The sequence below is a fragment of the Monopterus albus genome, unplaced genomic scaffold (genome assembly GCF_001952655.1).
Source record: "Monopterus albus unplaced genomic scaffold, M_albus_1.0 scaffold258.1, whole genome shotgun sequence".
NCBI classification, from domain to species: Eukaryota; Metazoa; Chordata; class Actinopteri; order Synbranchiformes; family Synbranchidae; genus Monopterus; species Monopterus albus.
The window spans coordinates 854284-871018 of record NW_018128138.1 but is presented as its reverse complement, the minus strand read 5'-3'; the positions used below and the strand labels follow the sequence as shown (position 1 = coordinate 871018).

Sequence of the window (16735 nt, the reverse complement as noted above, 5' to 3'; positions counted from 1 at the left end):
TAGCTTTATTTTGAAAATCATGCCCCATTGAAATGAATGGAGGAAATTCTACTTCAGTATACTTTCAGCTATTTCAAGTATCAAAATGTTCAGCTCCTCAAGGACATCCATGCTTCTCTTCAGGATTTTTTCTAAACTTCAGTCCTTTGAAATATTTAGCATTGTTTTGAAAATCTTGCCCCATTCAAATGAATGGGAAAATTCTACTTCAGCATACTTTTAGCTATCAAAATGTTCAGCTCTTCAAGGACATTCATGCCTCTCTTCGGGATTGTTGTAAACCTTATACCTTTGAAATATTTAGCTTTATTTTGAAAGTTTTGCCCCATTCAAATAAATGAGAAATTCTGCTTCAGCATAATTTCAGGTAGCAAAATGTTCAGCTCTTCAAGGACATTCATGCGTCTCTTCAAGATTTTTCTAGACTTCATACCTTTGAAATATTTAGCTTTATTTTGAAAGCTTTGCACCATTCAAATGAATGGGAAAATTCTACTTCAGCATACTTTCAGCTATTTCAGTTATCAAAATGTTCAGCTCCTCAAGGACATTCATGCTTCTATGCAGAATTTTTCTAAACTTCATACCTTTTGAAATATTTAACGTTATTTTGAAAATCATGCCCCATTCAAATGAATGGGGAAATTCTACACGCAGGATACTTTCAGCTATTTCAGGTACCAAAATGTTCAGCTCTTTTAGGACATTCATGCTTCTCTTCAGGATTTTCTAAACTTCATACCTTTGAAATATTTAGCTTTATTTTGAAAATCATGCCCCATTGAAATGAATGGAGGAAATTCTACTTCAGTATACTTTCAGCTATTTCAAGTATCAAAATGTTCAGCTCCTCAAGGACATCCATGCTTCTCTTCAGGATTTTTTCTAAACTTCAGTCCTTTGAAATATTTAGCATTGTTTTGAAAATCTTGCCCCATTCAAATGAATGGGAAAATTCTACTTCAGCATACTTTTAGCTATCAAAATGTTCAGCTCTTCAAGGACATTCATGCTTGTCTTAAGGATTTTTGTATACCTTATACCTTTGAAGTATATAACTCCATTTTGAAAGTTTTGCCCCATTCAAATGAATGGGGAAATTCTACACGCAGGATACTTTCAGCTATTTCAGGTACCAAAATGTTCAGCTCTTTTAGGACATTCATGCTTCTCTTCAGGATTTTCTAAACTTCATACCTTTGAAATATTTAGCTTTATTTTGAAAATCATGCCCCATTGAAATGAATGGAGGAAATTCTACTTCAGTATACTTTCAGCTATTTCAAGTATCAAAATGTTCAGCTCCTCAAGGACATCCATGCTTCTCTTCAGGATTTTTTCTAAACTTCAGTCCTTTGAAATATTTAGCATTGTTTTGAAAATCTTGCCCCATTCAAATGAATGGGAAAATTCTACTTCAGCATACTTTTAGCTATCAAAATGTTCAGCTCTTCAAGGACATTCATGCTTGTCTTAAGGATTTTTGTATACCTTATACCTTTGAAGTATATAACTCCATTTTGAAAGTTTTGCCCCATTCAAATGAATGGGGAAATTCTACACGCAGGATACTTTCAGCTATTTCAGGTACCAAAATGTTCAGCTCTTTTAGGACATTCACTTCTATTCAGATGTTTTCTAAACTTCATACTCTTGAAATATTTAGCTTTATTTTGAAAATCTTGCCCCATTCAAATGAATGGGAAAATTCTTTTTCAGCATAATTTCAGCTATTTCAGGTATCAAAATGTTCAGCTCTTCAAGGACATTGATGCTTCTTTTCACAATTTTTCTAAATTTCATACTTTTATAATATTTAGCTTTATTCTGAAAATCGTGCCCCATTCAAACACATGGGGAAATTCTACACTCAGCATACTGTCAGCTAAATTTCAAGTATCAAAATGTTCAGCTCTTATAGGACATTCATGCTTCTCTTCAAAATTTTTCTAAACTTTATACTTTAGAAATATTTAGCTTTATTTTGAAAATCTTGCACCATTCAAATGAATGGGGAAATTCTACTTCAGCATACTTTCAGCTAACAAAATGTTCAGCTCCTCAAGGACATTCATGCTTCTCTTCAGAAGTTTTCTAAACTTCATACTTTTGAAATATTTAATGTTCAGTTCTCCAAGTACATTTATGCTTGTCTTCAGAATTTTTCTAAATCTCATACCTTTGAAATATTTATCTTTATTTTGAAATTTTTGCCCCATTCAAATGAATGGGAATATTCAAATTCAGCATACATTCACCTATTTCAGGTATCAAAATTATCAGCTTCTCAAGGACATTCATGCTTTTATTCACAATTTTTCGAAACTTCATACCTCTGAAATATTTAGTTTTATTTTGAATGTTTTCCCTGATTCAAATGAATGGGAAAATTCTACTTCAGCATACGTTCAGCTATTTTGGGTATCAAAATGTTCAGCTGTTCAAGGACATTCATGCTTTTATTAACAATTTTTCAAAACATCACACTTTTAAAATATTTAGCTTTATTCTGAAAAGTTTGCCCCTTTCAAATGAATGGGGAAATTCTTCTTAAGCATACTTTCATGTATTTCAGGTATCAAAACATTCAAGTCTCCCAGGACATTCATGCTTCTCTTCAGAATTTTTATACACTTCTGAAATATTTAGCTTTATTTTGAAAATCTTGCCTCGTTCAAATTAACAAGAAAATTGTACTTCAGCATACTTTCAGGTAGATATGCCTTTCAGGTGTCAAAATGTTCAGCATTTTCAGGGCGATTGTTCAACACATAGCATCCACACGCATTTTCAACAGGAAATGCATTTCTCTAGTTTGTTCATATTTTTATATTGACTTATACAACTGTGTGTTATATAAATAATGTCTGTTTTTGAAGCAGAGAGCTGCCAGAAAAAATTTCGTTGTGCTATGCATAATGACGATAAAGATTTGTGACTTGACTTGATTTACAGGACCAAGGTTTGATTTTGCAGTGAATGAATGGGATACTGTTTGTTTTATTTCCTAGTAGGGGTTTGTATTTAATTAACTGCAAATATTTAATGGGGCATTTGCATCACTAGAGCAGTAAATCAACCAAAGCAGATCCTGCATTACTACAAATTGATTTCAGTATTATTCCACCACAGAAGTAAGATACCCTGGACATTATGCAAACTTTGAGGCAAAAGACATACACATTTCAAAGATGGTAGTCAGACAGGGTCACAGAAGGGGCCTAATAGCAAAATGTTGCCCTGGGGCCCAACTGTTTAATCCTGTCATGATGGGCTCTAATTCTTTATAAAGGGGTTTTAAGTTGTAATGGCTTCATTACGGAAAAATAAACAACTTACCAAAGGTCTGAAGTTATGTACAACCCACTGGGAAAAAGACATTTGGATTGCTATGCTGTGAAAATTCATTTGACTACAGTTACCTTGTATTAAAACTAGCGCAAAAAATAACCCTCCATAAAATGGCAGATAAATGTTTTATACATCAGTTTTTATACTGATTAAATAAATAAAATCTGACATGACAATTGTCAGTAATTTGGAGAGGGTCTTTGTTCTCAACTAAGCTAACTTATGATGTCATGGGGTAGGACTGGATAAGTTTGACTTCTTCCTACTCCATTCAAACATGTAATAGGGGTAAGCAAACTGATTTTGAATTAGCATTGGTTGGATATGTGTAATCATGTGTGTTATTGTCATTTGTTCATTGTTCTGTTCTGCATGTTTGAAAGAATCAATCAATCAATCAATCAATCAATCAATCAAAACTTCTCCTGACACTAATAACTGTTCAAATAAAAAAGTGGAATTGCTTACTCATGTAACCCTTCACCAGAAAAGCAACAAATACATTCCTAAAAGCTCAAACTACTACTTACTGGCTTGTAATTGGTCTATAAAGCATTAGTTTAACCATTAATAAATCACTTACCAACTAGAAAATCACTTTCGGTTTTTCCCGTTCAGGGGTCGCCACATCGAATCGTCACACTGACGACTCGCATATTGACACCGTTTTACACAGGATGCCCTTCCTGACGCAGCCCTGATTCGAACCCTTAACCACTAGCCTACCAGGGACGGCTGCTTTAATCAACTAGGTGTTAGCTGACCCAGAGTGGAAACAATCAAGAACAGCTATGATAAATTATTAAAACTCTTTAACTTACTTCAAGAGAATTTCTGAGGAAAAGGACGTTTTCCCATTTAAGTTGTCTACATTTGTTTAAAGAAGAGCAACGTTTTATAACTCCACCTGGGTTTCAGCGATTTAGACAGCCTACTCGTTGCAGAATGATGCCTCCCTCCCACCTTCCTCCCTGTGCTGGCCTCGGCCCCAGAACCGGCGTAAACCATGAACAGTATGTTCGCAGACTCAGTCTGTGTACAAGGAAACATGAGCGGGGTGAGATATTCAGAGTCCCGGGCGGTGGAGCGCAGACCGCTGGATAAAGCGCAGGCGGAGACGGCGGTCTGTGTGGTTTGAGCTCAGGATCTCAGGACGGGAACATGTGAGCAGGGAAAGGGCGACTGGAAACAGGATTATTGTTCTACACAACCGAAAGACGCTGGAAGCTCCCGGGTCAGGTAACTGACGAGATACACTAACACCACACTGATTATTGTTCTAGGAGTGGACCTTACTTCAGCTTTATACAGGGTCTGTCCAGATCAGTAAGATTTAAGAGCAGGGATGTAGTGGTGTAATGGAGAAACCAATTTAAAGTCTGTTTATACAACTTTGAATGAACAAGACCGAGTTTACTGTTTATGCTGACATTAGTTTGTTTGTATGACTTTCATTTATGTAGACACTTAAATGCGACAGCCTGTATACAGACATGGGCTCTAAATATATTGCCACTATGAAGTTTTGTTTAATTCAAGGCACATCATTGTTATGCAGTAAAGTGGGCTTATAAAGAATATTTGGCACCATGCTGTTGCGGGTGGCACCAAATCACGGTGCGTTCTTACGCTACGCATTCTAAATTCTACCTGTGTGTGTAACTTCAAAATTAGTGTGAAGTGAAAACAAAACAACACATATCTGAGACTTTAGGATTGTTTGTTTTTTATTAAAGATGGAGCGCCCCCCAAAAAAACAACAACAAAACAATACAGGACTTAGCGACATGCGAGCGCAATTCGATCCAAATGATGCCTGTATAGTCCAAACCATCTGCGGTGATAAAATTAATTGATCTTTCCAGATGTTTTTAAAACGTTCACTGAAACTGCATTAAATACAACTGAGTAGAAGTTTGCCACCTGTTCAAAGAAAACGAGGTTTGAGGATTATAAAAAATTGTCTAACTTTTGAATAGGGTTTTGTTGCAACGCGGCATTATTGCGCATGGCAGAAATCAAATTAACCTGCTTTCTGCGCTGATTCGTCAGGATTTTATTTTTTGCTATTTTTCAAAAAAAATATATGCACCATGAATGTACACTTAAAAGACAACTCTTCTTTTAAGGCTTCCTGATTTTATACTGATACTTTATGAAGAGGAATCACAGATGCAAGTGTTGACAAAGAGCGACGTGTCACAACAGGACACTTAGGCACGGGCCGCTCCAGTGCAACATTACATTTCATGCAGTGTATTAGTCTGAGCGGATACATAGTGGAGCGTAATCTAATCACACACAAATCAAATTGTAGGCCTAATGAATGCAAAGGTGCGCGTTTTCTAGGACAAAGACGGATTTATATGGAGCCGAGGGTTTGCTGATATTAAAGTTTTTTTCATTATACTCACCGAGCAAAGGTCATATTCACATCACAGTTGTAGCCTGTGTGCAAATTCACCTTTTGTAAAATATCCACGCTTACTCTACAGGTGAGAGACGTGGACACTGTGACAACTCCGAGGAGACTTGTACTTTTTTACATTTTGCACATCAGAGGACTCTGGCCAAAGATGAGCGCCATTGTATTTAACAAACTGGGCAGCCACGTCCTCTTTGAGGAGAAAGCGACTGAGGTGGAAATGAGCAGCAGAAATTACCTAGAAGTCATTGATGGGCAACATCCAGACCTCCTCTCCAGCAGCCAGACCATCAGAGACAACCAGGCCATCAGACACAGGCGGAGTGGGTATGTGGATTCTGTTGTGTTTAACGCTGCTGGTCAGCATGTGCGCTTTGTATGGACTAATTGGAGCCTGGAAGGAGGAGTACTTCTATTACACAGGCTCTTCCCCAGCAGGGCTGACCCACTTATTAACAGATGTGAACATCACTACCTAAAGGAAGACCAGACTGGGAAAAGGGTCGATATTACTGTTTTATCCTGCTCCATCAACTGTTGCAGGGCTGGTTTTACTGTTAGAGCTCTGTGTAGAAATACCGAGCTCAGTCCATTCCTGTAAAGATATATTGGTGGTCTATATATGTACAAGCCTCCTAGGGTTATAAGATATAACTATTCGTTAAATTTCAATTAGATAAACAGTTTATGTAGCTATGCTAAATTAGGCATTTTTATGCACAGCTAAACTAGTCAATGCCGTTCATGGGTGGAAAACTGTAACTACTTGTGCTGTACATCTGAAGACTGAAACAGTAATTTGATCATTTAATTTTTTTCATGTGACTTTAATGCAGCATGATCTGGGAATTGCAGTAATATTTACCCGATTCCAATCTGGTCTTCATTTAGGTAACGATGCTCACACCTAATGTAAAAGTTAATAAGTGGGTCAGCTGTGTGCCGTGTATTACGGAGATCTCCATCTGTTTCCAATAAATAAATTCATCCTTCAACTCTCTGTGTGGTCTAGTCAATCGCAAAAGGGCTCCTCTGCTGTTTTTTAAAACATAAATATTTTGTATGTTTCCCTGTGACAGGGAGCAGGTGTAAGAAAAGATTACGTCATGACAGCATTTGTTTAGGTATTATTTGAATGTTAATTGGTGGAGCAAGAATGACCCTATAAAGCCCAGAGGAGGAACCTGTGGTAATAAGAAAGAATATAATGAGTCGTATGATGTGAATAATGAGTCATATGATGTGAATGCATCAGTAGAAATGAAGAACAATTATTTTAAAACAAGGCTTTGTGTGTATGTGTGTGTGTGTGTGTGTGTGTGTGAGTGAGTGAGTGAGAGAGATAGGGAGAGAAAGAGAGTGAGTTCCAGCCTTTAAACCTAAATTTCAGAGCACAGAGTAAAACGTTCTTTTGGATCTTTATATCGATGGCGATTACAAGGAAAATATTTGTAGAACATGAACCTCAGGCAGACTTGAGGTTAGGCTGAAATATGTTACATGTGCAAGCAGTGCAAGCAGTTTGGTGAGATAAAGGCAGAAGCAGAGCACAGCACCACACTGACATCTACAGGTTCATAAAATCTTGAGTAGCAGGTGAGACTGAATCATTCACTAAACTAATCAACTGTGTCAGGCTGGTGAAACGCTTTTAAATACTCCTTTAGGGAGTCACAGGGACTCTGTAATGAATTTCTCAATATTTTCTGCTGTTTTATTTTGGACTATACTGTACCACTATGGCGCTTATTGTACCTGTATTCACTAGTGAGCTGCTGAAGTGGTGTTTAGTGACCCCGTGGTATTATTCTAATGCTATGTTGTTATGGCATCCTCTGTGCTGCACATGTAACAGGTCTCTTTTCTGCAAAGGGAAGCCAGAAGGATAATTTCAGTCCCTTGTGCAATGGCTTGGCTGTAACCCAGCTACATTATTTTTAACCCACTTCTCCTAGGTGTAAAATGTTAACCTGGGAAAAATGTGCATCTGAGCAAAATGTTTACATTTCAACATATTGGTGGTTTGTGGCACACACAGTGAAAAATGAAAAGCAAGTGGTTGTTTGTCTGTCTTTCCTTCTGTCTCCGTATGTTTCAGACACTTTCTCTCTCATTCAATCCGGCGTCTTTTATCTTAATTGCAGTGTTTTGGGTGAGAAAATTGCATACTGCATAGCATGTTCACACTGTATCTGATGGCTGACAAAGTCACCGCACTTGTAGCTGCACAGCATTGTTTGGTTCATTTCAGTAAATAACATTACTCCCATTCACTTTAATTTGAAAAAGGGAGAAACAGACTGACAATTCTGTCTATATCACATTTTATGCTGAGCTTGGTGTTGATGACAAATTACAATGTATAACCCACATCTCTAACAGTCTATCTTAAAGTCAAAGAACAACTCTATCCTGCATATTTGTTGTTGCATCAGATTGTTAGTTAAAAATAGAAATCGGGGAAAAAGTAATTACTGGAATAACTACAAACGAGCAAATGTTCCAGGCTTATATTAAAATGATAAAACCCCAAAGTCCTATAATTCACTTATAAATGGGGTTTGTGGTCTCTGAATGCTGTAATAAAAGGTTTCTGTAATGTAATCTAATTACAGTCTGGTATCTGGCTGACCATGATTCTTCCTATTTCACCACAGGGGTCGTCCCAGCGGTGGCAAAGTGCGACACAAGCGCCAGGCCCTGCAGGACATGGCACGCCCCCTCAAGCAGTGGCTCTACAAACATCGAGACAACCCCTACCCCACCAAGACAGAGAAAATCCTGCTGGCCCTCGGCTCACAAATGACCCTGGTCCAGGTTAGTCCAGCATCTGTCTCACCAGGTTGGAAGACTGGATTTTTAACTTGCATTTGCAATTAAGAGGCTGTGAGCATTATGTTTTCATACATCTTGAGGTGTTTACAACACTCATGCAATGGTGCATTGTTAATTCAGCTGTTCCTCAAAATGCATGCTCATTCTTGATTATTTCACTGCAACGTGAACCTTATGTAGTCGTCATAAATAATATTTGGAGTCACGTAGGTGTGTAAGTGTGAACTTTTTGATTTATGGCCCGTCAAATAAATATTTTCTACCTAGCAATTCATGCTCAACTGAAAAGTGATTTTGTTTCCGTGTCCTAGTTAATTTGAAGAAAGTGTAGAGGCTTGGAGATGTATAACTGTTCTGCAGAAATATATAATCTTTTTTATTGTGTCATTTATCTTCAGACCCCTTAAATCACAATACTGGAATCAGTTGTGGATCTATTATTGTATTGTACATTGTAGTCATAATACAGGTTTGTGATATACTTAATGTTTTATTGTACCTGCTGTTATGTTATGTTGTTATTTCTCCTTTCTTCCAAAGGCTTCAGTTGGCACTCATGTTCATTCATTTTTAACTTCACAATTATGTGAAAAAGCTAATGTATTCATAAAAAAAAATTTGGAGTCATATAGGTTCCCACATTTTCAACCACAAAAGGCAGTGTCCACTGACTATGGCTGTGCTGGACAGTTTCTTATATTGTTTGAATTTACTTTGAAATTTTGGAATAATTTTTTGTTGCTTAAATTCAATAGGAAGATTTAAAAATCTAGAAAAACAAACCAAAATTTGTGTAACAAGATATATTTTTTTCTTGCTTGTTATTTTGTTTGTTTTTTGAATCTTCCTACTTGTATTTAGCAGGAGACCCCAAAAAGAGCTGGACACTCGCAGTGTTCAGTAGGCGTAGCTGTACTGCAGTTACAGTACAGGCTTTTGTATTAGGTTCTGTTGCACCCTCTACTGATAACATTAGAATACAGTGGACAACTTTAGCAACTGACAAACTGAGCAGTGAGATGGGAAGAGCCTGCTGGTGAAAGTGTTGTGTGTCTGGTATGTACAATTTTATAATGTACAGTATCATCTGCCTGACAAGGTCACTGATATGGCCTCACAACGTCTGCAGCGTTTTGGTTTTTTTTGTTGTTGTTTTTGGACGTCAGCCTTGATGCTTAATCTGTTTCTCATTTTGGGGGCCTGGTGGACATGTTTGTTTTTGGTCAGGGTGAACAGAGTAGAGAGGAATTCTTTGTGTTGGACACTGAGATGCTGTGCTTCAAACACATACACACACACACTTCACACATGCATACAGTTAAGCTGACACCCATATAGTAGCAGCAGCAGTGTCTTGAAACTGAACAAGGGTGATGGCATGGCGGGTAAATTATTGTCCTCACATTTTTCTACATAAATGATGCCTTTGAAGGGATCTATTTAAAAAAGTTATTTTTTATTGTCCTTTAATTTTCTATTTATATTTTGTGTTCTGGTGACTATTAGTCTACTAATTGAATTGCTGATCAACAGAAAAAGAATTGTCAATAAATGTCATAATTGATCATTCAAGCCACATGTCAAGTTTCTCAAATGTGAGAACATGTTGTTTTTCAGTTTTTTTAAAATCTTTATAAATAACAAAAACATGGACTATTTCATCTTATTTTGACAAAACAAGCAAAACAAAACAAGATGTCACCTCAAGGCTACACGCTACCCAGTTCTTCCACTGTTTAGTCCAGATAAATGTCGGACACATCACCTCCTGTACAATTTTCCCTACCACCACCAGCCTGGCACGAACTGATTAAAGCAATATAATCTTTTTTTGCTTTTGCAAAACAGCCCTTTTTTCCAATTTAATCTTTTTTTGCTTTTGCAAAACAGCCCTTTTTTCCATGTAAATGTTTCTTTAGAATTTGCTCTAATAAGCCAGTGCCATCTCTCCATCACCACTGAAATCCCTTTCCGTGCCTGCATGCTGTCTCCTCTACAGTACATCCAGAGCAGATAGGCCATGGGTGAAGTACCTGGTTTGGCTGCTACATCTCTCTTATTTAATGTCTCTGTGTGTCATCTGAGCAAACGTGCCATCCACCTTCCCCTTCCTCCTGCCTTTCTGTTTTCTCTCACCCCACTGACAGCCATCTTTGCTCCAGTCCTCATTAGATCCCTGTATTGCTTTGCCTCACCTCACTTCACTTCACTTCCCTGTGGCCAAGCCTCTTGTATTAAAAGCTGCCCTTCCCCTGGTGTGCCACAGTGCTGGGCTTGAGACAAACGGACAAGGGATCATCTCAGTTAACAAGAAACATGATACTGAGAGAGAGGATCAGAAAAATAAGTACTCTAGCATAAGACCCCAGTCTGGCCCCTTCATAAGCCACTTGAAATCTATTGAGCATGAAAAGTTATTCTAGTATAACATCTAATGGTCGCGCTTCCCAGTGAAAGAAAGAGCACCAACTCATGTCTTTGTTATTCATCTTGAAGACAGCATTGAAAAAGATGTATTACTGGATGGAGCCCGTGTATGTCCAGAATAAGCAAAGGAGACTTAGATCTCAGTAGGTTCATCCATTAATGAAATCTTGTGTTCACTGGCTGTCCGGCATTTAGAGGTTGTTAAATGATTCTGCGTGGTGTTGAAATGGAAAAGACACATGCCCGAGTATCTGTCCAGAGCTGCTGTGATGTTTCTTAAAGTTCACCTTCAGGGAAATGTTTTGCAACCAGACTCAGTTTGTCTTTTGCCACAGTCTCTCCTGGGATTTTCTGAATGAGACTGGTGGCAGGCAGAGAGCAGAAGTTTTTTTTCTATAGATGTGGAGGTATTTGCAATCAAAACTGTGTGTTTCTATGTACTGTGTGTTATCCCCTCATCCTTTTATTGCTTTTTCTTTCTCATTCAGGTCTCCAACTGGTTTGCTAATGCCAGGAGGCGACTGAAGAACACGGTGAGGCAGCCAGACCTGAGCTGGGCACTCAGGATCAAGCTATACAACAAATATGTTCAGGGAAATGCAGAGAGGCTCAGCGTCAGCAGTGATGACAGCTGTTCAGAAGGTACAGCTCAACAGCACTACAGCCACAGGTCTTTCACTGTTTACGCTCCTTTCCAAAGTTAAAAGAGGTTTGTGTTATAAATGTACAGTCATGAATTCACAAACCACCAAGATCACTGCTTACCTATGAAAATTGCAACTGTTTCAGTCCCAGACAGTTCTGAAAGCCCCAGGTTTACCGTGTAATATGAAGTTGGTGGTTATTTGACTAAAGGCATTTTTTGTGGAAAATACACCCCTAGACAGAAATAAGACCCAGCAATTTTGGATGATGTAGGGGCAGAGAGTCAACTGATACACAGCAAAAATCATGGAACATGTGGTAGAATTCAAGGAATAGCATCCCTTTACTTAATAATAATCTATAAACTAATTCTAACATCTACAGTAGATAAACAGAATGGACTGTGTTTCACATGGCTTGGCAAGTTTTAAAATGCTGAAATGTTCAAGAGTTCTGCTTTCAGCTACAGAATATTACTAAAGGGGTGCTCTAATGATTTGACACATGAAGTTCAGTTACGCCGACACTGTTCTACAGGACTGTAAAAACAGTTGTATAATGTGTTTTGTGGCTGCCGAAAAGCTTTGTCAAGTCTGAGACTATAACTCTAAAGATGTAATCAGTGCTGCTTTGGCTCAGGCTTGAGATTTAAAAGCATGGACAGAGAGCATTACAAACTAGAGGTGTGATGTTTGAAAAAAAAAGTGGGCGCAGACTTCAACTGTGCCAAAATGGCTGTGGTTTGGTTTGGCTTCTCACTGATATTTCTGCTCCTGTTTCATGTTTGTGAGTTTATAAGGTTTTTATTATCAAATAGTTTTAGGAGATTTCAACAGGCTTCAGTATCCATCTGTTGTTTTTAAGATGAAAGACTGTTTTAGCATACCTCAAAACTTATTTGGCAGTGTTGTCAGTTTTCCTTCTGCCCCCATTTCCGTCCCTCTCATGTGGACTGGCCTTGAGTGACAGGACTATCCACCATTTGTATGTATGCTGATGTCAGCTGTGCTGCCTGATCCAGAGCGGAATGAAATTTCCTGCAACCCTCTGCTGTCTACAAGGAAGTGTCTGCTAACCAGTTACTTCCTTGGAAGGACTGTCAGGCTCTTACTGGAAAGGTATTGGTCTAATATCAGAGCTAGATGGCTGAAAAGGTTCCTCACTCACAAAGACACTGCTGCTGGAAATTCCACCATCCTTTGGGTAAACAACTCAGCAGTCTGCTGTCTGGAGGAACTACTCCACAGTCAATCAACAACAACCAGGAGGGATACTGTTCCACTCCTCTTGACTGTCCCCTCTTGACAGAGATTGTCAGATGTAGAATGAAAACAAGCAGATGCATGGCTATGAATCAAGCATCACTTGGGCCACTTTCTGTCATAAATTGTTTCTTCCCTGTAGCAAATGATAATCCTAACCAGCCTCCTAGTGCTGTCTCTGGAGATGACATGGCTGCTGCTGCTGCCCCCAGCCAGCCACTCATCACCAATGCTCCATCTAACTCATGGCAAAGCCTGTGGTGTTTCACTAAAGCCCAAAGGCTTTCAAGTGTTTCTTAGAAGCACACCTGGCTGGACAACTATTTGCTTTCATTGAAAAGTATCTGTCTGTGATAATGTTGTGATTCATGCTGGTATTAATAATGCTTTAGCTTGTCAAGGAACTGAGTTTGTAAAGAATCAGTTCATTTCCTTTTAATGTCTGCCATTGTGATGGTGGGAGATTTGTAGCCACTTGTATGCTCTGGACCCCTGGTTGTATTAACTGGTTTGGACCTCTTCTGGTCATGCATTGCCTTCTGCATTTCTGATTGCCTTCACTCTACTCCTAAGTCCTAAAGTAGATTAGGGACTGAAATGCTGGCTGCAAACATAAGTGATGTTTCCAATCATGTCATCATCCTGTCACAGGATAGACTTCTGAGTTCTATCTCTCTTACTAGCATGAACAGACACCTAAATGTGTCACACTGAATAAAATTTGTCCCCCTGGATGTTCATATTTTCACCAGCCAAGGCTGTGTGGTCATGGTGGCCTGGCTGTAATTCATAGGAATACTTTTAAGTACTCCCTGTACTCTTTCACTATTCATTTGAATCAAAGTATTGTGTTGAACAGTAAAACCACATTACTCTGTGTATGAATTTACATACCCCAATGTCTGGTTTTATTTAGGAATTAACTAACTTTTTAACTTATACCTTAGTTTTAGTGGATATTAGTGTATATGTTTACTGTCCTTGTGTGTCATCACTGTAGATTTTATGGACACTATAAACACTTTTACTCCTGTTCAGTCTGTTGAAGCACATCCTGAACATTGTTCTTTCCTCTGGTTTTAATCCTACAAACATTTAAATTTATGAGGATAGTTTGTGTGTCTGATTACAAAGCAATTGCCTTTAAGGACCTTCTTTCACCACCTGCTCCCACAGTGCCTACCTCAGTTTTATCTCATTTTCTTAGTGCAGTCACGGGTTTTCCACACAGCATTGCACATATACCCAATCTATGTTGTGAAGGTTTACTTACTACTTTTTACTATGCATGTGTATGATCTCTGCTCTGTTTACTCTACTCCACTAGCTTCTTGTGCTGTTATGTTTAGTACAAGAGGCTAAAGGTCAAAGTGTTTATTTGTCATGTGCACAGTTAGGAAACGTGTTTCCCTGTAAAATGAAATTCTTACTTTGCCATCCACATGAATGCCACATAATACAAATATAAAGCAGATGAATAAGTAACAAAGGCACTTTAAGCAGCAAATGCAGAGATATAATAAAAATATATAAGAATATAATAAGGAAATGTATGCTACATGGGAGCAGCATGTGCAGTAGTCAACAGTCAATGTGCAATTATGCATGTGCTAGAGAGTGGTGTGAATCACACACATGCACAGACTTACACCAGAGACTGTAAAAAGTGATGACATTCTAAGGCTTTGGAACTTTCTTGTAATAAAATGTTCTCAACGCATTTCATGAAGAAGAAACATCACCCATTGAATTGGTGTGGCTCCCTAGTATGCTTATAATAGTTTTTGAACATCAATGAAGGTCTGTGGCACAGGTGAATATGCTAAACCAGGGTATAGAGTCACAGACAAAGTGAATATAACAAATTCATTGTTAGTTTCTGTCTCAGTATGGGATTTGTGTAAAATAATTTTTTTTAAAAACCTGAAAACCAGCATTATTCTTTAAGGAAACCAAAGGTCTATTCTAAACAGCTGATGCTAGTGATTGTGCAATTCTCCTTGACCTTAGTTCAGCTTTTGATACTACCATTCACACAGTTTTGCTGGATTCTTTTGAAAAATGAGTTGGCATCAGGGACCCAGTGGTTTACATCAGACTTGTCAAACAGAACTTATTAGTGATTCCTCCTCTTCAGTTGCCCCACTGATTTGTGGTGTGCCCCAAGAGTCCATTCTTGACCCCTTGTTTTGTATTTGTATGCTTCCACTAGGACATATTATCCACAATAAATATATTCATTATCACTGTTATACAGATGACACTCAGATCTATTTGATTAAAAACCAGTGATAGATGCAATCCAGAGTACATCATTAATGTCTTTCACAAATCAAGTGCTTAATGTTCCAGAACTTTCTCCAGCTAAAAGAAAAAAAAATCTGAAATAATTTCATTTCACCATACAAAGTCCAAATCCTCTTTGCAGAACAGTCTTGGCTCCATATCTACAAATCTCAAACCAGCTGCCAGAAACCTATATGCAGTTTTGACCTGTAAGATTTCAAGTCACATGTTGTCTAATATGCATCTTTCAAGTGAGAAGCATTTCAAAGTCCTGGTCCTTCCTCTTTATCAAGGTCATACATGTTTTATGTGGTTACAGATTGTAGAAAATACAGCTTCTAGACACATAATAAATTCAAAAAGACAAGAGCACATTAGTGCTGTTCTGGCCTCCCTTCACTGGTCACCACTTACTTTTTGATTTGATTTTAAGATAGTACTGATCAGACCTGTCCAGGGTGTACCCTGCATCTCACCCAGTGTCAACTGGGATGTGGGAATGCTGATACTTGGCATCCCAGACTGGTTCTAGGGATGTGGAATATCACCTCTCTAATGGGGAAGGACCTAGAACTGATGCAACTAAGTATCATTGGGCTCAACTCCACACAAAGCACTAAACCTGGAGCTAAATTTCTGGAGAGTGGCAGGACTCTTCTTTTCTGGAGTTGTTCATGATGAAGCTACTCACATGTCCCTGGCTAAGCACTACTGTGGTGTTCCCCTTGGAGGACGAAGGGGTTACCTCCATCAGGTTGCAACTCGCTTGGAGGAAGGCAATGATTGTTGTCTGTGTTTATGCACTCATGGATTGGCCATAACAAAGTGTATGTGGTACCAGAACACCCTAGGCCTTAGATCACTGATTGATTGTGGCTACATTATCAGATCTGTGACTGTAGGTTTTGGTCACTCTGGAGAAAAGAGGAGCAGAGCTGTAAACCATCTTAAGCAAAGACAGGAACACTTTTGAGGAACTCCAGGACTCAAATAGCATGTCCTTTGAGGAGGAGGAGGAGGCTAAAGACTTAAGTAAAACCTCACTCATCTCACTGGCAGAGGTACAGTACCTGAGGTAGCTGAGAAGTTCCTCAGTGGCAAGGTGATTTGTCCTGAGATGGAGGTTAAGATTGACATTGGTATCACTGACAGTGACATTGGGGTGTCTTGGCTGACATGTCTTCAGTGTCACATGGAATACAGGCAGGGAAAGTGCCTGTGAACCGGCATACTGGGATGGTGGTGTCAAATCTATGATCTACTCAAAGGTGTGAGCCAATTATTGACTTGGTGCTGGAACAAAATCTTGGGCCTATTTTCAAATCTCAGATTTAAAAGGAACAATGCAGATTCTGTCCTGGCTGTGGAATAATGGACCAACTCGGTACCCTTGCAAGGCTGCTGTAGGGGTAATGGGAGTTTGCCCATTCAGACTACATTTGTTTTGTAGACTTGGAGAAGGCCTATAACTGAGTCCCTTGAGGGGTGTTGTTGGGGGATACTG

The 16735-nt window shown here is 38.7% G+C and overlaps 1 protein-coding gene across 2 annotated transcripts in view; it reads left to right on the top strand.

The window, feature by feature from the left end:
- Positions 1-4483: 4483 nt before the first annotated feature.
- The window catches only part of mkxa (mohawk homeobox a), a 30182-nt gene continuing 17930 nt past the window's right edge, over positions 4484-16735 (top strand). For both annotated transcript variants that reach the window (XM_020621384.1, XM_020621383.1), the window contains exons 1-4: positions 4484-4590; positions 5847-6103; positions 8434-8593; positions 11527-11680. In XM_020621384.1, coding sequence (XP_020477040.1) covers positions 5928-6103; positions 8434-8593; positions 11527-11680 — 490 coding nt within the window. In that variant the 5' untranslated portion in view covers positions 4484-4590; positions 5847-5927. The remainder of the gene's footprint in view (positions 4591-5846; positions 6104-8433; positions 8594-11526; positions 11681-16735) is intronic.